The sequence below is a fragment of the Charadrius vociferus genome, unplaced genomic scaffold, assembly GCF_000708025.1.
Source record: "Charadrius vociferus isolate BGI_N301 unplaced genomic scaffold, ASM70802v2 scaffold320, whole genome shotgun sequence".
Lineage (NCBI taxonomy): Eukaryota > Metazoa > Chordata > Aves > Charadriiformes > Charadriidae > Charadrius > Charadrius vociferus.
The window spans coordinates 204,657-229,664 of NW_009646501.1; the positions used below are offsets into that span (position 1 = coordinate 204,657).

Below are 25,008 nucleotides of genomic sequence, written 5' to 3' on the forward strand. Positions count from 1 at the left end.
TCAAACCTGTAAAGCTGCCAATGTAGTTAATATTGTTCTAAATAACTTTGTTCTTCTTGACCATGAACTGTCCTTTGTTTTGATATCCATCCACACAGTCTGCGTGGAAGTTTTTTCCTGTGTATTGGGTATTCATTGGAGTAGACTTTTCTGGGGAACAGCTCTGTCGAATAGGACCTGAGGATCTCGGCAGACGGCAAGCTTGACAAGAGCCAGTGGTGTGCTCTGGAAGCAAAGGAGGCTAATGGCATCCTGGGTTGTTTTGACAGGGCCATAGCCCGTAGCCAAATGGAAGTGGTCCCCCTTTCCTTGTCGGACGTTGGATTGCATTGAGTGTACTGTGACCAGATTTGGGTGTCATAATATCACAGAGACTGATGAACTGGAGCAAGTTCAACGAAGACCAGTAGGTCTGTGGGGCTGGAGCACTCGCCCTGTAGGAAGTGTCTGAGGAGTTAGCAGGGATTGTTGAGCCTGGGGCAGGGAAGGCTTTGGGGGGACCTAGCGGTGGCCCTCAAGTACCTACAAGGAGGTTATCGGGAGTACCAGGTTAGGATCTTTACTGCAGTGAGTGTCTGGAGGATGAGAGACAAAGGGTCTAAGTTGAAATGAGAGGTTTTGGACCGAGTGTAAGGAAAAACAATGAGGGCAGTCAAGCAATGGAGCAGGTTTCCCGGGGAGGATGGACAGTCCTCCTGGGAGGTCTGTAGGACTCGGCAGGTAGAAGCTCTGAGAAGCCTGATCTGGCCTCGCAGCTGACCCTGCTTTGAGCAGGGGCTTGCCCTGGGGCACCTTCCAACCCGGATCCTGCTGCGTTGCTTTGTTCTACCTTAACAAGGACAGATGTCAGACTTACTTGCTTGGAGAGAAGAGTTGTTCTTTGGAAATAAGCAAAGCTGTGTCTAAAACATGCTCGTACACCTGATGGAGCTGCTGGAAAAACCATTCTTTTATTGTGGGAAGCAGTTTGCTCTTTAAAAGAACATTCTGTACCTGATTCAGGTTTTCAAGGTTTTAGAAGTCTTGTTTTGCAGTTGAGCATTTTGACAGCTTTCTTTTCAAGTTTACATTCAGTCTTTAATGGTTGCTATAATTTCACTTTTAAACAGCACGGTTCTTCAAAGTCAACAGTGAAACAGCATCAGCTGAGGTCTGTCTGGTGATCACGAGGGGTTCTCGGTGCCTCATTTCTTCAGCTGTCATTTGTCAGAACACACTCATGTAATCTTAATGAACAATGTGCAAAGCCATTAAAAACTCAATTACGGCTTTCTTTTTACTGCAGACGTGAGAAAATGCAATCATAAAGTGCTGATGTGTAAACACAATAGCCACCATCTGCTACAGAGTAGCATTTCAGCTCCAAAAAGAGGATATATGTTGCAGATGCATCAATAATAGGACGCTTATCAAGGCATCATTATGCACCAAGCAGGGGAAAAATTGAAATTTATGGCCAGCTAGAGAGCACTTCACGGTTTAATTCCCCAATTTTCAGTGGTATGTTTAATAACTATGAGAGAGTGCCGTTTTATGTTCCCGTCGTTTGAACGGATTTTTAAAAATGAATTTATTTACCGTAGTCTTCCCATCCTCCTTGCTTCTGACTGATCTGAACAGAACACATTCATTTTTGGTTATTCGGCACAAAACCAGCAAGATATTAATTAATCTAAGCTGTTGATCCAAGAGCACTAAATTTAATTGACCTGATATTCAGTCTGCTTTAATGAGCGCATACTTCTGTGTCCAATAAATAAAAAAAGAACTTTTACACAGCATAGGTCGTTTTTTTTTCCCCAAAACTCCTTTTTTCAGCTCAGTGTTGACTTTATGACATTTGAACTTCTGGATAGACGAAAACAAAACAACACGGCTAAATTATTTTTCCTACTCTTATTATTTTTTAAAAAATTGGATATGCAATGGTGTGAATAAGCGTTTCTCCAAGATACCTTTTGTTTTATTCAGATTCTTGCGTGGAGACATTTAAATGGCTTTCAGTCATCCATTGATCAGTAACTTTCGTTTGTGACATGTTAATTCATTCCTTAGTTCTTTATATGAGCGGAGAATGTGACAAGTGTTTGTTGGTGTCAGACCAGATTGTATTTCTCTTATTTGCACATATAGGCCTATAAATTGAGAGTAAGTCCCATCAGCTTCAATTCTGTGTTCAGCCTAAAGAAGGCTGTCAGATTCGGAATCACAATGTGTCAATTTCTATTAAGGATAATAAGGAAGACCGCACGTGTTCTTAAAATTTGACTCTGGAATGCTTTTTTTTTTCTGGTGGGAGCAATTTTCCTTGTCTCTCACCTAACTCTAAGGGATGTATCCTTCCCAGACAAGCTTCGCTGGGCATGGACATTTATAATAGGGCAGTGGATCTCAGCTGCTGATCTCAGAGCACACAGAGCAACCTTTTGAAGGTTCGAGAAGTCAGGGGACAAGAGACCCATTCGAGTTCATGCTGAGAAAAAAAATGAACGCGTGTACAGATGGGTGTATTTGGAGGCCAATTTATAGAATACAGGGTATAATTTACAAGTGAATTTTGTAGATCAGTGTATTCTTGTATTTGATGTCAGTCGTAGTCTTGATGAAATTCTTAAGCTTCCAGCCCCGACGATGGCCAGGCTTGAGGTGTGCATGATGCTGGGACTAGCCGGGGTGAGGGTTCGTTGTGGAAGGTGCCCCACTAAGTCTCTGCAGAAGGAATGTGGTATAGTTAGTAGATGACAAACTGATTTAAGCAAGGTGTGAGTACTTTTCTCTGACAGAGATGGCAGTATAAGTGGAAATTTTCCATCTTTTCCACTGTCATGTAAACTAATACCTCTTAACAGGACTTTACTGGAGATAGTTTTTATAGTATTTTCTCCTGTATCTGTAGATATAAAAACAAATTTTAAGCTATAAATAAGAAGCTGTGAATAATTTGCATATGACAATTGTCTGTAAGGCTATTCTTTTAGTAACTAAGACTAATTATTTTGCCAAGTGCTTTTTGGTGGATGGATATTTTACTTGCTCATGTTGTCAATCGCTAGATTCAGGCTCCATACTCCCTCTAGAGTTGTCAGCAGTTGCACAAAAGGCCATTGTCATACTGCAAATAGCTTGTGATTCATTTTTTTGTGGGTGGCAGAAAATAAAATTGTCATTATTGCTTTGAACTTTTTATAAAAGCTGATGGTTTTTCTTTTCTCAGAGGAAAGCTTGTTATTTTTATACAGGAATCTGTAAAAGTGAAATATTCCCTAACTACTTCTATCCTTGAAACACTTACCTACCCCAGTGCAGTTCAAGACTGTATTGTGTTAGACAGAGTACAGCTTCAGAGTAGTTCTTTAGGGTAGGAATCTATGTATTATTCAAATTTAAAAAAAGAAAAGTTGAGAAAGGTGCCCAGAAATGATGTGCCCTGGGATCCACGCACCAGTGATGGTGCAAAAATCGGATTTCCTGGGTTCTTACCCAGTGTAGCAGGCACTTGGTCAGAACTCTTGGGCATGCACAGGAGTTCTGCTTTTCTTTACCGAGTGGTTTAATTGACTGTACTGTCGTCCTCAAGTCTGAGATCTGGAAGTGTAGAACTTGTCTTCATTGTATCTTGTCCTGTCCCTCAGGATGTCACTGAAATGCTGCAGCAGTGCGTTCCCCAGCAGCCCCGCGACTCCTCTACACTATACTACTGTTACTCAGCAGTTTCACAGTGGCTTTCCTCCCAGATTCTCAGTAGAAGAGTGGTTCTTAGGACTGTTCATGCTTTATTTGTAAAGGAAGATGAGGCAGACTGTGTACTGACAGAAATCGTAAGAAGTGAGTGTCATAATTAGTCCTGGAAAACCAGGCTGTCGGGTTTCCAGCCTGCCACCGTGACTGTCAGGCTGTGCTGCCTCTTCAAGCCGGTTGGCAATTGTGCTTCCTGATAATAAATTATCTTAGGTCACAGAAACAGAATCCAAATTGCAGTTTCTCAGAACATTAGTTTATTTGGGTAGATTTTTAATAATAATGTGTACATGATACTCACTGAAGAAGGGGATTTTGTGGTTGACTGGGAGCAGACATAGATCAACATCTGTCAGGATCCCATCCTGTGGACTTTGATTATTAGGGAGAAATTGAAAAGTTTGTGTTCAGCTCTTATTTTTGCTAAAGTCCTTACTGTGAATCTGGAATTTCTTGATTTGAAATGATAGGATAGGATTGCCAGAAAGCATCTTGCTTATAAATTTTCATATTTCTTAGTACAGCCTCTTCCCTGGCTGCGCTTGCATTGTGCTTGAATTTTCCAAGGTCTAGAGTGGGTGCTTTTTTTTTTTTTTTTTGAAAGATTGACTTCTTTCTGCATCTGTGCTTTTCAATCCTTTACAAAATGCATATATATCATATAAACACAGGGGAAAAAACATTTCTGTGGGAGAAAGTTGCTGGTATCTCGGTGATATAAATTTAGAATATATGGCTGTTCACTGCACAGAATTGATCAAAATGTTTATCTGGCTCATCTGAGTGTCACGCTGCTACGGCATGGAATAGGGAAAGTCAATGGGTTAGAAGTGAGGCAGGGCTTTGCAAACTCAATCTTCTGTGAACTGCGAGAGGCCAGCAGAGAAATACATTTGTAGCGTGCCTTGGCAGCAGCATCAGAACCGAGAGTGTCAAGAGGGCTCCGTTTGATTAAAAATTATCATGCCTGGCTGCTGACACACAGATATTCCCCCCTTCCCCCTCTACTCTTGGTATATTCTTCAGCTTTTTCTGAGTGTGAGTGTCTGTACACACATAAAGGAGATCCTTTAAGCAGAATTGAATCAAATAACTCTCATAATGTTTTCCCTTATTGCTAACATTTGTCACCTTGATGCATCTGCGAAGAGATGAGTCGAGACACAATGTGCTGTAAAATAACTGCTTGATGAATCAAAATGTGAGTTCAACATCAAGTGCCGTGGTTAATATGGTGCAAGCTTCCAGGTTAACAAACTCATAAATTGCCTCAGTATGTATTTCCCTCCCTAAATTCAGCCCGTCCTTCCCTCTTAGAAGAATAATTGTCCTTGTTGCATTATTTCTAGTTCAGATGTTGCTGTTATGCTAACAAGCCTAATTCATTCCGGCTCTGAAAATTGGGCTTTTCTTAACACATTACTACCTTCACAAGTTTATAGTGCCAAGGTGCAGGGTTCACAGCTGGTAGATGGGCCCAAAGTGGGTAGGCGCCACACAGGCAAACATCAGCTGAGAATTTGGTCCTTTGTTGTAGTTTTGGTATTGAGATGTGCCTTTGGGGGACTGTACACAGTGGAACTTCATTGCTGCTTTGAAGTGTGAATATGCTTTTGTTTAAAGTGATTGTTTTACCACAAGGTTATAATAAAACCAAAATAATATTTTTATTTTGAGTTTTTAAGTTATCTAATTAAAGTGGTTCCAGTTGGTCCCAAATCTATTTGTGTATCAATACTTAGAAATACTTAAAGCGTGGGTGCCAGGTCCTGGGCAACTGCTGGAGGTGCCCCTGCTCTGGCAGGGGGTTGGACTGGGTGAGCTCCAGAGGGCCCTTCCCACCCCCACCAGTCTGGGATTCTGTATATACCCTGCAATTTTAATATCTTTTCATTCTGTTACCTACCAACTAGCATAAAATGGCTAGTTTGAGTTCTTCAGATGAATGTTTTGGTTTCTGGCTTGTAAGGAAATCATTGACTTTCCTAATGGAACTGTTTTTACCAAAAAAAAACACAGGCAAAACTAGTCTTTCTTCTTCTCTTTTTGCTTTTCTCTGTAGGCTCCTTCATGATGGTGAACAGCTCTGGGCGGGCGTCTGGGCAGAAGGCTCACCTGCTGTTGCCTACGCTGAAGGAAAATGACACACATTGCATCGACTTCCACTATTACTTATCCAGCAGAGACCGGTCGAGTCCCGGCTCTCTCAACGTCTACGTGAAGGTGAACGGAGGACCACAGGGCAATCCCATATGGAACGTCTCGGGGGTTGTTACAGAAGGATGGGTGAAAGCAGAACTTGCCATCAGTACATTCTGGCCACATTTTTATCAGGTATGAGTTTGTAATATTTTTCTTTTTTTTTTTTTTTTTCCTTTGAACATTTGGCTAGATATGAGCTAAGCTATTGTTAGCAATGGGTATCTTGACTTTTTCCTATCAGAATGAATTTATATATAGCATTTTCTTGCAAAAGGGTTATATAGGCATCTTCACATATTTCTTCCTGCTTCACCCTTTTTCTTCAGTTGTTGCCAGGTCGCAGAGCGATGGATAGACAGCTGGGAGTCAAATTATTGGCAGGTTAAGACCCACTTATCATGAGAGCAGCAGATAAACAGACTCTTATTGACACTTGCTATGGCGCCGTGTAAGTGTAGATACAACTGAGTGTCTAGATGTGTAACTGGACCTTTGCATAAGTTTGCCTAAACTATTTTTTGCCGTTGGTTGGTTCCATAAGGAGGAACATCTGTTCACTGACCTTTGCATCTGGACTTTTCCTGTGCCCATATGAGGGGTGGAAGTTCATAAGCTACTAATGAAATCTTGTGCCATGTTATCAACATGACTGTACTCTTCACCAAACCCTCCATTCCTCTTCTTTTTAGCACTGCTTGTAACATAGTTTTACTTGTTTTGTTAGGGGATGGAATGAAGTGGGTAAGTTGCTTTTAGGTTATATTAATTTTGCAGCTACTTGTTAGTTGTCCACTTGAAACTTCATGTGGCAACTTTGCAGTTATTTAGTTAGATAAGATTGCACACAATGGACTGGCATACGTCTTGGTAGGTGTTTTTGTCTTGTTTTATGTTCAAGACAAAAAAAAAAAGCCTGGGAAGTAATTGCACCCTAAACCTTTCAGGAAAAGCTGATGTATGTATGATACCAATAGTGAAAAGGCAGTGAATAGTCTGTGGATAGAAAACAGCAGCTAGAAAAGCTGCTTTTTTTTTTTTTCTTTTTTTTGCTTCTAATAACTGGGTAGGAGGGCTATAAAATGTGAGCTGGAGTAGAATGCTTTAATGTTCTACCTCTGAAAAAGCTGGGGATATCAGCAGAATACATAGAGCACACTATGCAGGGTGAGAGGAAGAGATAAAGAGATGCAAATGCGTGGAAAGTGGCGTTTTAAGGGCCGTGCGCAACTTGTCACTTGTTCTGAAGTCATATTAAAGTGCTTATGCTCCATTCATATTAACAGGAACCTGGTCATGAACCAGAATTTGCTTCATAGTAGGTGCTCCACAGAGATAACAGAAATGATCTTTCACCCAGATAATCAGTGCTTGAAAAACCTGGAAAAGACAGTCTGATCTCACACTAAGAGAGATCCTACTCTTAGATATACCAATAGTCGACTTCCTGAGCCTGCCTGCCTTCTTTTACAAGTCCTTATGCAGGTCAAGTTTGCTTTTCCTGAGCAAAAAATCCTTTAAATCAAACAAGAATCTTTCACTGCAGCTCAAAAATGAACAGATTGGAAGGCAGCACTAACTGCCTAGGAGTAGCTGCTTCCTGGAAAATGCGAGGGTTTCCTTTTTTACTTTTTGATTTACTTTTTGATTTCTGCTTAATTTTATATTCTTATTCCCACTCATATGGAGGATCTAATAGATTGATCTATCATCAGTCCCTGATTCTATAAACCGTCTTCTGTTGTTGGTCTGCAATCCTGTGAGTTTCTACGTTTAATCATGAGGTTTTGTGTTGTTTTTTTTTTAAAAAAAAAAAAAAAGGAAAAGAAAGCTTTAAGCTTGCAAAACTGAAAAGGAAAACACATTGAAGGACTTAGTGAACATTATTGTTATTTGGCAGCCTAAAGTAACACTTCTGGCTAAAGGAGGCCAGAGGTGGAAGACGACAAAAGCTTGGGTGTACTGTTGCCTAAGGACTGTCTCATTTCACACTCACAATCTCGGATGTGCCATCGCAGTGTTATTTGTCAGCTTTAAATCAAAATTGCATGTCTGGAGAACTCTTTGTACGCAAGAGGCCTGAAAGCATGGTCTGTATTTCAAAAGCGCCAGGTAACACAGGAAAAAACAGCATTTTTCCTAAATAATGAAATCTGCGTCAGGCAAAATGTGGATTATTCTCTCCATGCACAGAAAGCACACCATCTTGAATGGCAGTGTGCGCTGACAAGTCAGCCAGGCAAAAAAATCTGCAACTATCTGCCCTAGGTCTGAGGCGTTGACAAGTGCTTTGAGCGTTGGAGATGTGACTAGTGGAAAACCAGTAACCCAGCCAGCTGCCAGAGGTGCGTTAGGTCTGGCAGTTGTGTGCAAGGGTCATAAGGGTCTTCTGGATCCAGAAGCACTCTGATACCAGAGATCTAAACGGGGGGGTGGTGGAGATTTATATCTACCCTAGAGTTACTCGTACTTGGATTCCCAGCCTGCAAATGTTTTTAGTGTAGCGAGAAAAAGCTGTAATAGTTCTTGGAGAAAGGTAATGCACGTAATCTTGAATTACTGCTTGCCATAAGGATGAACTTAGTCCCAGAATGCACCAAGGGCAGCGCTGGAGTCTGCCAGGAAGAGGTTTTTTGATGTATAGCAAGGAACGTTATTGATCCGTGCCTGAAGAGAACTGTTGTACCACAACAGATGAGCCAGGCTACCTTGCTAACACAGATATTGTTGGTATATAGCTGCAGTGAAATGTAGGATTGTTTATTGGCAAGGAAACATGAAATGGCTTAGTATTTGCAGTTCCTCAGGAGCATTTAAGAATGTTTTTTAATAGTAAAGCTTTGCATTTTGTCACCTATATTAATTTCTGGGACGTTCCTTAAATGTAAAACATTAAGTGGCAATGTTTCAACCATTGTACTGTATTTCTGACAGAAGTTAAAAGGACATGAGAGCGATTCAGTGTGAAATTTGCAGAACTGGGCCCCATAAGCGTGGATTCCTGCCTTTTCCTCATGTTGGGTCTCAAATCCCTGTTTTCAGGACAACCTCGGTGCTTCTCGTTTTGATAGGGCTGAGATGCTGCAAAATAGAGAAAGAGACAACAATGTGGAAGTTTAAGCTGGGAAATAACAAGAATATCTGAATGTAAAGCAGAACAGATAAATAACAGATAACATAATAAAATAAGAAGTGAGTTGAGAGGAAACCACCACTCTTTACAGTGTTCTCTGCACCAATGTGAACGTTAAATGCATGGATTTTTTAGAAGCTGACACGGTTATTACTGTCTTAAGTTACATTGTGCTATATTAAAAGCTCTGTACGTGTCGGTAATTAACAGAAGACAATTCTTGATGTATTGGTGCTTACTTTTGCCGTGCGCTACTGGCTAATGGCAGTGCCTTGGAGGACTTTTCTTCCCCAGTTCTTGGCTTGCTGGAAATTGAGAATTGGTTCATTGTGGCTCTATAGCTTCTTGCAAATGCGAAACTACAATAATATTCTGTAGCTGTAACATTGCATTTTAATTCAGATCTGAAGGGAGTTGCGGTAGTTGCTTACGTGACCTTCCCTGTAAGTGTAATTTTTATCATGAATGACGTTTCTAAAATAAATTGTAATTTCCGTACTAAAGACTTAACATTATACTCTTACTTTATACAGTCCCCAAAATGCCTATCAAGAACCTTGGTAACACAAAACACTTGTTGAGGGTTTTATTTGATTCTTTTATCTTCAGAGACTTGCTTCCTCCTATTGCTCTTTGGACAACCTATTTTTTTCTCCACCCTCCTCTGGAGTATAACTTTGTTTCTACGTGTAATTAGCACTTTTCTTAGTTTATATCTTTGCCAGTTAATTTTTGTGTTCTACCTGTTTTTATCATGTCTTTTTTCCAGTGGACATATTTCAGAAGATCTCACATTTGGATGTGTTTTGAATTGGGGGAGCAGGCTGTAGGAAATCGTGGAAAAATGAGTAAAAAATCGGTTTTGGAAGCACAATTTTGGAAGCAAAATGGTTAACGGCAATTCTGTCCTTATGAAGTACGCACAGGTCTACTTTCGTAGCCTGGGCGTGCAGTGATCAGCATTCGGACACTTGAATCTTTTACTGCCTTGAGTCTGCTGATGGAGGAGATGAAGCAGAGGCGAAGCAGTGACAGGCTGGCACTATCAGCTTTCATTTAGACTGGAAATAAGCGCTGAAAACTGGCTTTAAGTAATTAACTTTGTGTTCTAGTAGTGGATTTTAGAGGTCACAAATTACTGAAGTACTTCCTCCTACGAAACAAGTAGCTGCACTGGAATACTGCTCTAATAGTAATAACTGTGCCAGCTACACATGTTAATTAACTCTGTCCTTGAAAACATTACTGTATACTCATGCAAAAATGAGCAATGTAGTACAGTGTGAACATTGCCTTAGTGAGAGGGAAAGAAACCACGGACATCCCTTTCAAATGCAGAGGGCGGCATCCATTACAGCTCTACCCATTCTTTTTTTAATTTTTTTTTAATAGTAAAGGATAGCACTTCATTTCTTTGGGAACCGAATCGCTAACTTGAGAGGTGGAATTGCTAAGATGTTAAATAATCAGTCTTCATTCTTTTTCTATTTTTCTTTTTTCTATTGCAGTTTAACATTCCCACATTTCCTGTTCCTCATGTCCTACTATCCTTTAATTGTTGGGGAAATGGCACCGTATTTATTTTAGTTAGCTTATTTTGGTTGTCGTTAACTTAGTTTTAATGATCTCTTTATCAGTTTTTTAGTGACATTTTTCCCTCACCACCAATTTTCAGATAGCTGGTGTATTTTTAGTAACAGAATACTCCAGATCGGGGCAGTTTTCCAGGTAAAATCACAAAGACATAGGGAAGAATGACGTTTTTGTTCATCTGTAACTAAATGTCTATTCAAACACAAGTTAGTGGAATACTTTCATTGTCCAGATACATAAATAAAATAGAAAGCGTTAGTGTACCATTAATGTAGAGAAATACTACATGTAATTTTTAAGAATATTCATTCTCAGCCTCTGTTTGTTAAATCAGGGAAAGGCAGAAATTATATCTGGGATAATCTTATTCCGGTCCACTAACTAGAATCCAGGATCATCCGTTGCTCATAATTTGCTTTCTAATACTGCAGTGGCATGCACGCCAAATCAAGGTTTTCTCCAAAACAATCCTTGCAGGGTTATTGATTCAAGAAAATAATTTTCTCTCACGTACAACATTTCCCAACTTTTCAATGCATACTAAGAACAAAATGTCAAGTGATTATCCACTTAATGTTCTTGGACTGGTGCTTAAAGTGAATATAAGCGTGGCTTTTTGCTTTTCCAAATGGAAGAAGCACACAGTTGTCTCTAATCCTAATGAACGTTGCACTAACTTTTTGTTTTCCGTATCAAACAGCTTTTCAGTCCTTGGTATGCATGTATGTACTGGATTGCATTGGTATCGCTTCAGTATTAATGGTGAAATGCATTGAATGACTCGGACATTGGAATAAGAGCAGAATATGGTTGTCTGGCCAAATCACTGGTGTGTAGCTATTCTTAAGAACACTTTTTCTTATTTTGTATTTCAGGTGATATTTGAATCTGTCTCTTTGAAAGGACATCCAGGGTACATAGCTGTGGATGAAGTCAGAGTTCTCGCCCATCCGTGCAGTGAGTGCTCTTTGTTTTTCTAACTGTCTGTTACATACCAGGCTTTGCAGTCTAAAGGAGTGATTTACCCAATTTGGTCAGCGCTGAAATGTCTTCTTGTAGCCCTCTGAGACACCTAAAGACAATCAGCCTTGCATAATTACATAACTTTGCAAGCCGTGCCAAAGGCAAAACTGCTCTCGATCTATAGGTAGGGCTGGGACTTCTGTGGCAGTCTCTCCCTCTCTTGTTATGAGAGCATAAAACTGATTGGTTTATTATTTCTGAATCATATTGCTGTAGAAAACAATCTAAAGAGCTTCTGATAATATCCTGTGTGGTTATCTTAAGAAAAGAAGAAACTAACAGTATTTTGTTGGTAAAGGACATATCCCAAAGGTTGCTCGCTCTCAAGAAATGTTAAACCCAGCCAGCATTGCCATAAAGATATTGAAAATAAATCTCATTCAGACAATACACTTGCACAGGAGTGGAAAATAATGCAGGTTCGTTATGCTGGTCAAAAATACTAGTGCCGCATTTCTTCTATCGCAGCCATAATAATGAGCTTAGATTTTGGGGTTTTTTGGTTTGTTTGTGTTTTTTTTTTTTTTTTTTTTCTATATAAAGAAGCCTTGAGCCTCATTCTTTTTGTGAACTTTTCTGGTTTCTCTGTGCATTTACAGTTCGACTTGAGGTCTTTAGTGTGTCTGTAGTGTGTACGTAGTATACAGTTTCTTCAAGATTTTTTTTTTTGTTTTCCACATCCCCTCTCACTAGTTCATAGTTTCAGTCGGTCAGTGACATCTGCTCCAAAAAAAAATCATGGGTTGTATTCATGGAGTGAAATCAACTGGTTTTCTTGCAATACAGAATTTCAAAGGATAGCTGCCATTCAATGTGACAGACACGGTTCTGCTCAAGTTTAACAGGACATTTCTGATGTATGGTTAATTGCTGTTTAACTAAATTATATTTGTATTTACCATGTGCTCATTGCTCAGGCCTTTGGGTGCGTTTACTTCGTTAAGAAATACTTACAATCTGTATTAACCAGATGTTGCTGATAACTGGCAGCATCCAAACAAATCCCCCAAATGGTCCGTGCTCATTCCACAGCACATTGGGTGATGACTGATCCCTTTACTAGGAAGGAGGCCACTGAACATCCATGGGGCAAAGCCTAGACAAGGAAATTATGTGATTTAAAAAAAAAAGGGACAAGATGCTGTGTTTACACCCCTATTTAAACTGATTTTAAATCCATTTCTCCAAGTATATGCAGGTCCCTCTTCAAAATTAAGTGCATTCTTGGTGACTCAAAACTGTAGAGTTTATTACTATAGAGTTAACTACTCCCTTGTGAATCAGTTCGCATCCTGCTGCGTACAGAACTTCATTACAAGATGCAGGTTCTCTGCTGGCTTTGTAAATGCTTCTCCGGTCTGATTGCCGGTGTTGCTTGTGTTGTTCAGCAATGACAGTCACCAGGGTAAATGTCACCAGAGTATACGTCATTGACTTGTACAGGCATTTTCCTCATACTCATTTTACAATTGTTATAACTCAAAACACACAGACCATGAAGCTCCTGATGACCTTGGAGGTTACTGAAATTATTGGTGTTACTTTTTCATTTCTGCTTTACCTTCATAGAAGGCAGTACAGCAGACAAACCTAAGTATCAGCAAAAATGCTGATTTTTTTGTTTTGTTTTCCTGTGAAGGAATGCACTTGGAGTATCAATTCATTATGCTAAAAGCTCATTGATTATGTGTGTGAGAGCACTTGCAATCGGAGGACAGCCCTATGCCCTGTGGGTTGGGCAGACTTGAGGACTAGGAGTTTGAGGCTGGTGTGGCCACTCTCACCCAGGCTACGCAGCTTTGGAGCTGGCTTATACCTCCCCACCTCTGACTGCAGGCAGAAATGACTAATATTAGCCTGCAAATATCACATAGCACATTCTGACTGTCACCCAGAGGTAGTTTTCCAGTAAACTTTGATGGAAATTACTGATCCCCAGAAGGCATGGTGGTATGGAATCATTTTATTTCAGTCAGCAAACTGAGCATGTGGTAAACGGATACAGAAACTAAATAAAAGCATTTGGCATAGTGTATAGTCATTTGTTCTTATGTCTATAGTAGACAAATACCTCTATGTGAAACTTCGTGCGCACCCAGACACAGATGCCCATATCCTTTTGAAGCTATTTAATTCCCATAGAAAAAGGTGGGTTGGTATGTCCACTGAAATTATGCATTTCATCGGTGCCTAATCGTAAGAGAAATGTACAGATTAAGTTGAAAAACTCTGACCCTTAGAGTCTCAGAGCTGTTCAGTGTGTCCAACCAAAAGTTTTCATATGGTGCACAAACCTGTCCTGATTGACACACCTGATCTCCTTCTATGAGAAGGCGAAGAAAAATGTCTTTACAGGAAGGGCTGTCAAGCACTGGACCAGTCTGCCCAGGGAAGTGGTGGAGTCACCATCCCTGGAGGTATTTAAAAGATGGGCAGACGTGGTGCTGAGGGACATGGGTTAGTGGTGGTTTGGGCAGTGTTAGGCTGATGGTTGGACTCGATGATCTTAAAGGTCCCTTCCAACCTAGACAGTTCAATGATTCTGAAGCCCAGCAAGAGCTAAGTTCATTTAAAAGTGTCAGATTCACTTCTGTAACCTTTTTCTTTTCTTCCAACTCACAGAGGTAAATGTGACTGGTATTTAGTCAAAAAAGATAATCCTCTGATCTGTTTCCCTTGTGAACAAATGCAATGTCAGCATTTTAGTATCAGTGGTTTAATATTGAACTAACACTGAATTTAGTATCAACAAAACACTGATATCAGTGCTCTTAAACTAATGCAGTGATACAATACTATATATGAATATTTTATTTAAAATCACTGATGATATTAATGATAAATTATTATTTTAAAGCTCTAGGATATATCTGATAGTAGATAAACTGAAAAGGAAAAAAAGACCCTTATGAAAACTTGGTTTGGGTCAGACACGCTTGATAAGCTCAGAAGCATCCGATTCTTTTATTTGATCCTTTTTAGAAACACAATTTTATAAAGAAAAGAAATTACTCAAGTACTCTTCGTAGCGAACAGTAAGAAATTGTGCTGACGACCATGAACTTGTGTTGTGATCTGATGTAAGTCTGTGTTCTCAGATGTGCCAGAGCTCTGTATGGTCCCGTAGCCCGTCCTCTGTCAGGTCCATCATCCACCTCACTCTGCAGTGAATAGTTGAATACTGAAGGACAGCTTAATTTTGCTAGATCGCCTTGTCAGGGATAGGACGTAATCCTTTGCTGAGCGTTTCGATCTGTATTGGTGTAACAGCCAATTACTGCCTTGCTCTACCCTTGCAATCCTTTCCATCTTTTGTTAGGAAAAGCACCTCACTTCCTACGACTTCAGAATGTGGAGGTTAATGTGGGACAGAACGCGACATTCCAGTGCATCGCTGGGGGGAAGTGGTCGCAGCATGACAAACTCTGGCTTCAGGTAAAGTGATGTGCTTTTTTCCATGGTGTGTGTTTGTTTGTTTGTTTTTGGTTTTGTTTTTTTTTTCTTTTTTTACTTTTTTTAGTAAAATAAGTCTATAGAGAAAGACTAGGTGGTGGGGCAAAATCTTTTCATCAAGATCCTTTGAGAACTGGCTTGAATTGTTTCTAGGTGAGATTTTAAGGTGACAAAGTATAGAACTGTGATACAGAAGATGGAAAAAATGGCCAGTGACAGCAAAATTTTGGGTTCAAACAAATGCCCGTGCACCTGTAAGCACTCAGTCATTAAGCAGAAGAGACCAAACAGGTGGAGTAGTTCTTCACTTTTGCTTCATTACACAATCTTCTTTCCTGTCATCCTCCAAAAATGTCGTCACCCTCCAAAAATGTCCTCAGCCCCCAGAGTCAGTAATTATGTGTTAAGAAGGAACCTACTCTAAGGTCTGAGATTACTACCTGGATAGTGAAAACATCCCAAACCAGTTTGTACTCACCATGTTTCTTCCTCCCTATTTCCCTTGGCTGCACTGATAGCAGAATGTTCCTTTTAGTCGCTCACTAAAAGACCAAAGCATTCGCCTTGCTTAATATCTATGTTTTCACCCTCCTGGTTGGACTTGAAAGACTGAGTCGTGCTATTCAGGTGGGTACAGTAACAACCTTAAAAACTTATTTTTCAGGTCTAGCGTTAGAAGCGGAACATATATCAAACTGAAGATGTGGAGTGCAGTTTCCTAGTGAAGGACAAAATTATTTCTTCTGCCCTTTAAAGTGCTCAGATATGTGGAGTCCCAACATTACCATGCTCTATAGGTAGAGCTCTTCTAGAAGCTTTTAAAATAGTTGAGCTCTTTGCTTTTGCTAAACTTCTGTGCTGTTAAACACCTAATGTCCCAAACAAGTCAAGAGGATTCTTTTGCTGTGTGCGTTGTGCACATACATCGGGCCAACATAAACTTCCAGAACTCTTAAGCTGGTCAACAATGTTTATTTGTAGCTTGGACTGATGTGACTGCGGGTCTCACCGCCCCATATTTGTAACATCTGAGGCAGACAAGAATGGCCTTGGTTGTGGTTGCTATGGCAGTGTAGTCAAATAACTAACAGATTTTCTCAGACTTTTATATTGACTTTGAGACGTTTTAATAAAATTTAAAAATAACAATTTCAAATCTAGTTTAAATTCTATGGAAGGAATCAATTTACCTAATCATAAAAATGAAATGTAGCACTGGGATAAAGGCTTGATTGGTGAGAAATGTAGTTGGCATCATGTGAAAGTGACTGTTAAGTCACTTTAACTGTACTCTCATCACGGCTGTTCTCCTAAAAATTACATTTGTATCTGAAATTTATTAACCTATGATGTACTTTTAGCATCCACTGAGATATATTTTTGGTGTATTCTTTATCTTTTTTGGGTTCTTTCAGTGAAATCTTTCCACAGTTATGACTAGATGTGTGTAAAAACACTTCTGACCTGAAGCAGTATGAAGCTTTTCCTGTGAGAACCAGGGGTTTGGGAGGAAATCGTTATTGTTGCTACTGGAAACCTGTTTTCCATTTTCTAAAATTGAAACATTTAATGAAAAATAGCCTTGGAAACACTCCTAAAAACTGATTACTGGAAGTCGGCAAAACAGCAGTGTGTTTTCCTTCGAATCTCCTAATAAACTAGACCAACTGAGCAAGTTCAGGTGTTTATGCTGTGGAGAACTTCTGTGTCTAGCTAATTCTTCATCTGTCCGTTTTCCAGTTGGGAAAATGTAGTCTGACTGGTAGAGAGGTTATTGAGGATTGTTGGACATATAAGGATGTCTGTTCATCCGACCAATTTATTTAAATTGGTCCCGAATCAAAGTTTTACATCTGAAAATGCCAAGTTTATAAAATTTGTTCGTTTGTAGCATTTTCCCAGGTGTACAAAATCCATTCATTTGTAGTATTTTCATGTCCTAGCCAGGCCTCTAAATATATATACTGTGTAGAATTGCGTATCTGAACTGTCACTCTCCAACCTTCTCAATACATATAACACATCAAATGCCCAAATTTTTAAAAAATTAAATAGACATGAAAACTTGGCTATATGTGTAAGAATATTTAAGCCCTAGTTCATACAACCCTGTAAATTTGTCAGGGGTATGGCTATAGCAGTCTTCTCTTGAAAAATTGTGCTTGTATAAAATCTAACCTAGTGACGTGAATGTGAAGATCTGAACAATAAGAAGCATAACAAAGAATGAATTGCATGTGGATGCGTAATCTGTGTGTCTTCATACCTTGCATTATTCTTGTCTGCCTTTACAGCAGTGGAATGGAAGGGACACGGCATTAATGGTCACTCGAGTGGTCAACCATAGACGTTTTTCTGCTACTGTCAGTGTAGCTGACACCTCTCAACGCAGTATCAGCAAGTACCGATGCGTCATTCGTTCAGATGGTGGATCTGGAGTTTCGAATTACGCAGAATTAATAGTGAAAGGTAGGTTGCACTAAAGCAGCAGGTTTATGCAAGATGAGTATTTCCTCCCAGGTGGCACTACATATAAAAATTGACATCCTATTGCACCTTCTTCTTTCATTCATATTAAATTTAAGTAGGAAAAAAGGGTAAAAGTGATATGAATTTCAATAATTTTGTTAGAACAAATGTTTGAATTGAAAATTTATCTAGATACCGCCCCCTTAAGCTTTAGTAGTGCATGGGTAGCTATGGGTACTTTTAATGTAGTCAGCGAAACAGTTGGGCTGTCAGTCAGCTTCATCTGCCTTCCTTTACAGTATTTTATCAGGCGTCAATAATCTTGTGATGGAGCATTGCATGTCAGGAGAGTCTGCTCAAGGCTGCTGGGAGTAAATGACGGGATTGATTCTGCTGATGTCCCAAAGTACACAGTAGAAAGATCAGCAGCTCTTGAAGGATGCTAGGGTTTTAGCCCTGTTAGTTACTGTGATTCAGGAGCTGATACTGTGCCTGACACCTGCAAGATGTGTCTTAATCTTGCCTTCATGAGACATGCATGCTATTTACTGTGCTGCTTTTTTTTTTTTTGGTAATTCACCCCGAGCTGCAGCACGGGGATGCTCGCTGCCTCTTAGGTGGAGAGATCAAAAGGTGTCTAAGTTCTCCTGAGACGTTCTGTGTTTGGGGTGGTGGTGATGTCAAATGGAAGAAGTATGGGTCTGCTCACCAAATATAATTTTATTGATCTAGACACGTCACTTTTCTGTGGAAATGGAGAGCTGCTGTAGAAACGAGATCACTTTTGTCCGTTGTAGTACTTTCTGCCAACTCACCCTGTCACTTGATGATCAGTATACTGATGCCTTTACACTGCCTTAAATATAGAGTGCTGAGTGGTGTAGATATTCAAACGACAGAGATCGCAAAGCGAATGCTCCTATTAGATGCCGCATGCTTTTAATTCCCACTCGGTGATCTTGCATCTTGTTCGAACGTGTGTGGAGGAATTAATGATGAAAATGGAATTGAGTAGCATATCTGGTATTGTATCGTAGCTAAATAGAGGGAAGGCAATCTTCCAGAGCAACCAAATATCAGAATATGCAGAGTTGAGTGAGTGCGTGCCTAACACTTTCATGTTCATTGATATAAGAAGGGGAAAAAATAGAAGAATAAGTTATAAACGTGAATAGTTGGGTGTGCACCAGGAGGGATGTTGTTAGATTCATTGCTGGATGCAGACACCTAGCCAGAAAAAAGTTTAGGAGAGTAATATTGTTATGGGAAGGTACACTGCTCTGCTCCTTGCTCCTGTTTAGTAAGCAGGCAAGGTTAAGCGGTTCATTTGAGGTTAGTTTGATGCAGCGCTGTGACACACTGGGATTGCATGGATGAGTGCTTCCAAACAGTCTGACTAATTTTAGTGTGGATAATAGCAAATTTGTAATGCATGCACACAGGCTGAAATGAAAGCAAATTGGAATTGTTTAATTCTGAAGAGATGTTTATTGAATTGCAATAATGTACTTGGGTATACATTAAATTAGTCTGTAATTGAAGTTTTGCTCAATTGACAGTCCTGCCCCTAAACCCTGTAAATCCAAGCTTATACTCTGCTTCTCACGTGCTTTCTCTTGATCAGTTGAACATGAAATCATAGGGGATTTCTTCAACAAAAGTTAAGGTTTAAAAGTGTATCTGTGTATCTTTTTAATGTAAACATCTGTTTGTTTCCCTGTGCATAAGATGCTGTATTGTAGTGTTGAGAAAGGAAAGATTAGTTTACATTTCTCAATATCGAATGATAATATTTGGTAGATACAGAAAGAGTGGTTTTGCTTTGAAACGCACGTACTTGTTCTACACCCTAAATTGGAACAATAGATACCAATTTCAGCAAATGAAGCGATCAGTGAAATTAAACACGCACCACTTTCAGCTGCCCCCATCCAAGTCCTCCCCTTACTTGTCTGTGTGGACCTCTTTACTAAGAAGAGTATATTATTATAAAGTAATTACTGGAAATGTTATACAAAAGTTCATAACTTTACTAGTTTCAAATTATTACAGTATATTTAGTGGCAAGAGATACCTTTGTACTACTGTGAAAATGCTTTTCTGTAGACAGCTATTTGCTGTATATGCTAATACTTTTCTGTCTTCTGACTCTGTTGCAAGGCTTGTATAAATGACAATACATTTATTCTTCTCTTTGCACTCTAGAATCATAATAGTCAAGCCAGAGAAACCTATCATTTCCATCTGTACACCTTACCATCCTTTGGTGCTCCAGTGGAAATAGCTTCTCTCTATTTCTTATCTCTCACTGTTGCACATATAGTAATTTAATACAATTTTGTACAGGGCAGTTTTCAAAAAATTCAGAGAGTCTACGTCTTGCTGTACTGATCACATATGAATAGAATGCTTCTTGTCTGTAATTTTCTTTTTAAGTAAAAGCTGTGTGGCAGTTACTCGTATTCTGAACTAAATGTAGGTTTTGCTTGTGTAAAGATTGTTTAAAATACTGTGGAAATTGGCTGGAATCTTATCATTTAAGGGCTGTACTAATCATAGTGTCCTTCCAGGACACCTGTCACGTTGTTTAAGGTTGCGAATAATCTTTTAAACTCTCTGTGTGTGTATGGAGGTTTGTTGTTGGCAATTGGTTTTCTTCCCGATCGCTTTCAGAGATTCTGGATGCATACATTAATTACTCAATACATAGTGGGAATCTGTGGAGAGCTGATAAAGAGGGAATATTACAGCATCTATAATGTGTTTTTCATGAGCCACTTTTTCTGAGATTTTTCACTCTCAAGGAAGTCCCTTGAAATTATGTTGTTGCTACCTAATGCAAATCCTTTTAAGGTTCATGGCATTTTCTTTGGGTCTGTTCTGCTGCTGCAGCGGTAGCAGTACTCAACAGAGCCCCTCTACAGCTTGCAAGATTTTGTTCTAGTTCTCTTCAGCTTTGTGTTTGTTGATTCTCAAAGAGTTCGGTTAGTCAACGTGGATGAAGAACGGTGTGCTCTTAACTGAGTGGCTTTCTGTCATCCTTGTGATATTTGGGACAACTTGTCTTTTATCAGTCACTCTTTCTTGAGGTTTTTAGATGTGAGAAACTGATGCCTTCAGTGACATCAGAGGGAGAGGTGGTTTCTTTTTCAGAGTTGCTTACTTTTTTTTTCTCTAAATCTTTTCTGATATGATGCTTGTCGCTGTCATTGCACCATCTGTTTATTAACTCACCAGGTACACCGTGGAAACTGCTCTAGTGATCTGAGTCTTTTCCTCATAAGTAGACACTGGAGCTGATCCTAGAGATGTCACGTCAGGTCCTCTGTAGGTTTCCTTGAACAAAACAAGTGCAGTATAAATATGGAAGTATATAATTCAGCATTACATATGTACTCTAGAGTAGAGCTTGTTCCTGAAATGAAGATGTAATTGTCTTCAACATAATTGTTTAGGATGTTCACAGACTCCAAAGTCTTTCACTTCATATAAAGCGATGACTAAAGAGGTGGTGGATATGAAAAAGATTCTTTAAAGTTTTTGTTTGCTGGTTTGCTTATTTTTTTTAAATTTATTTTCATGCCTGATGCATGAATATTTCTATACTCCAGGATATTCATGCCAAATGTACTCATTAAAAGTAATACGATGTGCTTGCCATCATGGGTGGTATAACTGCTGCTTCTGTGGTGGTACTCAAGTCCCCATGCTTCACTCAGGAGATTGGGGGTGTTGGTAAGAAGAGTAGACCCTGTACTGCAACTATCCTCTTTTCCCATCAGGGTGGCTGGAAGACCAAGTCCATTCCCTCCCTTAGTACCCATTAGGAGATAAGCTCAGCTGTGGTATATGTGTGGTTCAGATTTTACTGTTAAAAAAGTATTTTTTTTCTAGTATGCATTAATAAGTTCAGATAGGAATTTTCATGTCTTCCAGCTACTTATCAGACTCATCCAGATCGCAGAAGTTGCTAGGTAGGTTTGAATTCATCTGCCTGAGTAATGCACATTAATCAAGGTCCTCGAAGTTATCACCTTGTGAACAGGAAAAAGTCTCTTGCTGGCGCTACCAGCAGTATCAGTAAAGCTGGGATAGTGAGGGTGCCCCTCAGGCTGTGTGCTATCTCTTCCTCTTTTTTCCAGCTTACATAAATAGATTCAGTCTGCAGAATTTACATGTACTGTACCATGAGAAGTTAAGTATAGATTTGATAAAGCATGTAATGATGTTGCGCTCTGGAACACTACACTTGCACAGAATGGGGTTTGTGAAGGTTATGCTGCCTTTGAAATTACTGAACAAGGGAGAATGGCTTTGCGATTGCAGGGCGTCTGAAAAAGCCACTTGCATTCCTTTATTTCTTTGGAGTCACAGTGGTGTGGGGAATGTAAGACTCCCTTCCTTGGCGTTGGTGCCTGGCTGGTAATTACTCGAACTTGTCATTGCTCTGTTTGATCATCTAGCTCGGGGTAGTCCAATAGCAGTTGCTTTAACTCAGTGTTAATCATTAGGTGGGTGCGTGGTGAGAAAACGGGAGGCAAAGGGATTACAAACACTCCTTTGCTCTCACCAAGAGCTTTAACTCCACTTTCTCTTCTTTCAGTCCAGCTTAATATCTTCCTGTGAAGTGGATGGGGGAGATAGGAAGACAAAACCATTGTTTCATAGAAATGGACAGTTAGTATGAACAATATGTGTTCTTTCAAAAGGAAACATTTTCTCCCAAAATAGAACTGGGAAATGAAGCCATTTCCTTGAAGTGATTAATATATGCTTTATAGACAGGATCCAGTTTTCAAAATTGCACCGAGTGCCGTGCAGACTTGCAGTCATGTTCCAGCACGTGCATTCCTTGTTCCTCATATTTACATTAGTCAACAAGATATAAATTAGGATAAGCATATCCAAGAAGAATATAAAGCTACAGCTGGGGTACAAGGAAAGTTCATAAACTAATGGTCTATTGGCAACTCAATCTGTACTTTTTCCCAACTTTTTTTCTCTCTTTCTTCAGTAGCCCTTCTGTTTCTCTGTGAAGTGAGCAGGGAGTACTGTCTTAATCTGGATTGTAGCCACTTGAGAAGTTACGGCTTTCCTATCACACCACAGAGTTGAGTCTCAGAGCAATTCTTTGAGAGATTAATGGTGTGCACCATTTGTGGGTCTTTGTTTTGGTTTTGTTTGTTTTTCTTCAGGAGGCAAATATAAGTCCAAGAGTTCTGGTTTTATTGTGACTGAAATTTCACTTGAGACTGGTGGAGAGGTAGGCATGGGATGAATTTGCTTGGACTTGGTTTTAATGTATACATTTCTAAGTATGGTGTTGCTGATGAGGTATAAAGTTCTTGACTAAATACAGGATATGAATGCAATAATCAATGGAGAAAGATTAAGGAACAATCTTTTTGAAACAGAAAGGACTTGAGTAAATATCCCCCATTTTTCCAAAGATGAAGAGTGTTATGGAAAGCTGTTTTTCTTCCTTGTTTATGGAATGGTCTCCAGCCTCCCTGATGCATCTTGGGTACCAGTTGTTGGTGTGGCACTGTGAGCAGAGAGTTCATGTCCACTGCGGTTTTGCTGAGTAGAAATCGGGGGGGAAGGAGTCCTCACTGGTCTTGGAGAAAGCTCTAGTAGCTCATAGTAATGAGGAGGTATCTTATGGTTATTTTCTTCTCTCTTTCAAGACTCTAAGAAATAGTTTTTTCTGACATGAAGGTGTGATTAACTTGGTAAAAGATTTGGGAGTTTTATTTATCTTTAATTCCAGTTACTTGAGCTGAGTAATTGCAAGATTCCCTGTGGGGAGAAGGAAGCTTTCTTGCTGCTTTGGTTAGTAACTGTCTTTCATACTTCATCTATTGTCATGTTCCTTCTTAACCTTCGTTCAAAGGGAACAGACGGAATCTCCAAAGAACAAAAATAATGAAAGGGAAAGCATCACTGGGTGGTAGACCTTCTCCTTTCTCTAGACTCTCTCTGCTTTCCTTGACTTTTCTGTGAATTGATCTTGTAGGGCAGACCTCTATAGAAAAGATAAACCTTGTTCTCTCATCTGCAGTTCTGAGGTGTCTTATCCCATCAGACAGTATAAAGGAGAAAACAAGCATCAAAGTCTAAACAAGCTGTCTTGTCGAAGGCATCCTCAATCCTTAAATGTTAAAAATGCTTCAGTAATCTATATTAGATTTTGGTCTTTAGAAAAAAAATATGATCCAATAATTAGTGGAAATAGAATGTTTTTTATTTGTGCATACTCCAATAAACCATACCTACCTACTAGCTTCCTATTTTTGAGAAAGCTCCCAAATAAACAGTGCAGCTGGCGGAAGCGGGGGTGCTGGCAAAACACAAATGAACGTGTTTCAGCCTACCTAAGATAACATTTGCGTTTGAAAAGTGTGGACAAGATGATTTCACATATTTCATGCTGCCTTACATCTTGCAGAAGGACAGAGGTAATGTGACTTTCTAGTATATTGCTGCTGGGTGTAAAGAGTGGTAACTGTTAACTTGAGTTCTTGGGGTTTCGGTGTCGAGGCATCCATTGTACTGTAGCGTCCATTTGTCAGTCTACGGAGTTGTGCAACTACCAGTTCTCACTTATGTATTTTTAAAAGGACGGAGGAGTAGCAGTTACTTGGCCAGTATTACTTCTCCCCATTAGCTTTCTAGCATGCTTGCCAAGTGTGGTCAAAGTACAAAATTAACACTTTATATCACTTTTTCTCCAATCTATGCTGCCGTTTCTCGTATGGTGTGTTCCTGCTAGATTATCCCTATGGTTTATGTCCTGTAGTCGGAACTTTCAGCCTTTCCCGTTTCTAGTTAAAATTACCAAGAAGGTTTAAGGCAACTGCATAGAAATTAATTCAGGACTGTTGATGCTTAGAAAAGAGCAACAAATGCTAAGGATATACCCTGAATGCCTTTGCTAACTGGAAGCTCTTGCAGTGGATAGGTTGGTAACTCAGCCGTTGTAAAATGTGTCTGGCAGCTTTTCATTGTTCTTTGTTTCTTTCTAATGTACAAATTTTCATGTAAGTTGATTGCTGATGATGCTCATGTGGTAATACAGTTCAAAATTACACCTTTTTTTTTTTTTTGCTTATGCCTGAGTTAAAAGATTTAGCAGAAAAGATGAGTCACATTCATTGTTAACTGTCTTCTGCTCATTTTTCTTCTGTCTGTTTAATTGTAGGGAAGTTATTAATGGACTTCTCCTGGAAAATAGAATCTAAAGCTGTTCTTAATTTATCCACCCTGTGGTTACAATCCTGTTAAATGCTTTTAATTCAGGAGAAGTCCCTTGAAGTATCATCTGTCACCATACTTGGTTGTTGGTGAAGAGTCTAGTATGATTTAGGCATACTTGGACACTTGTGAGATATAATTGCTGG

The 25,008-nt window shown here is 39.5% G+C and overlaps 1 protein-coding gene across 1 annotated transcript in view; it reads left to right on the plus strand.

Annotated features, from left to right (window-relative positions):
• PTPRT (protein tyrosine phosphatase, receptor type, T) overlaps positions 1-25,008 on the plus strand; it is a gene marked incomplete at its 5' end in the record, with an annotated part of 340,319 nt that overhangs the window by 47,411 nt on the left and 267,900 nt on the right. Inside the window, 4 exons of the mRNA XM_009883565.1 lie at positions 5,801-6,072; positions 11,539-11,620; positions 15,006-15,121; positions 17,434-17,608. Of these exons, the coding sequence (XP_009881867.1) occupies positions 5,801-6,072; positions 11,539-11,620; positions 15,006-15,121; positions 17,434-17,608 (645 nt within the window). The remainder of the gene's footprint in view (positions 1-5,800; positions 6,073-11,538; positions 11,621-15,005; positions 15,122-17,433; positions 17,609-25,008) is intronic.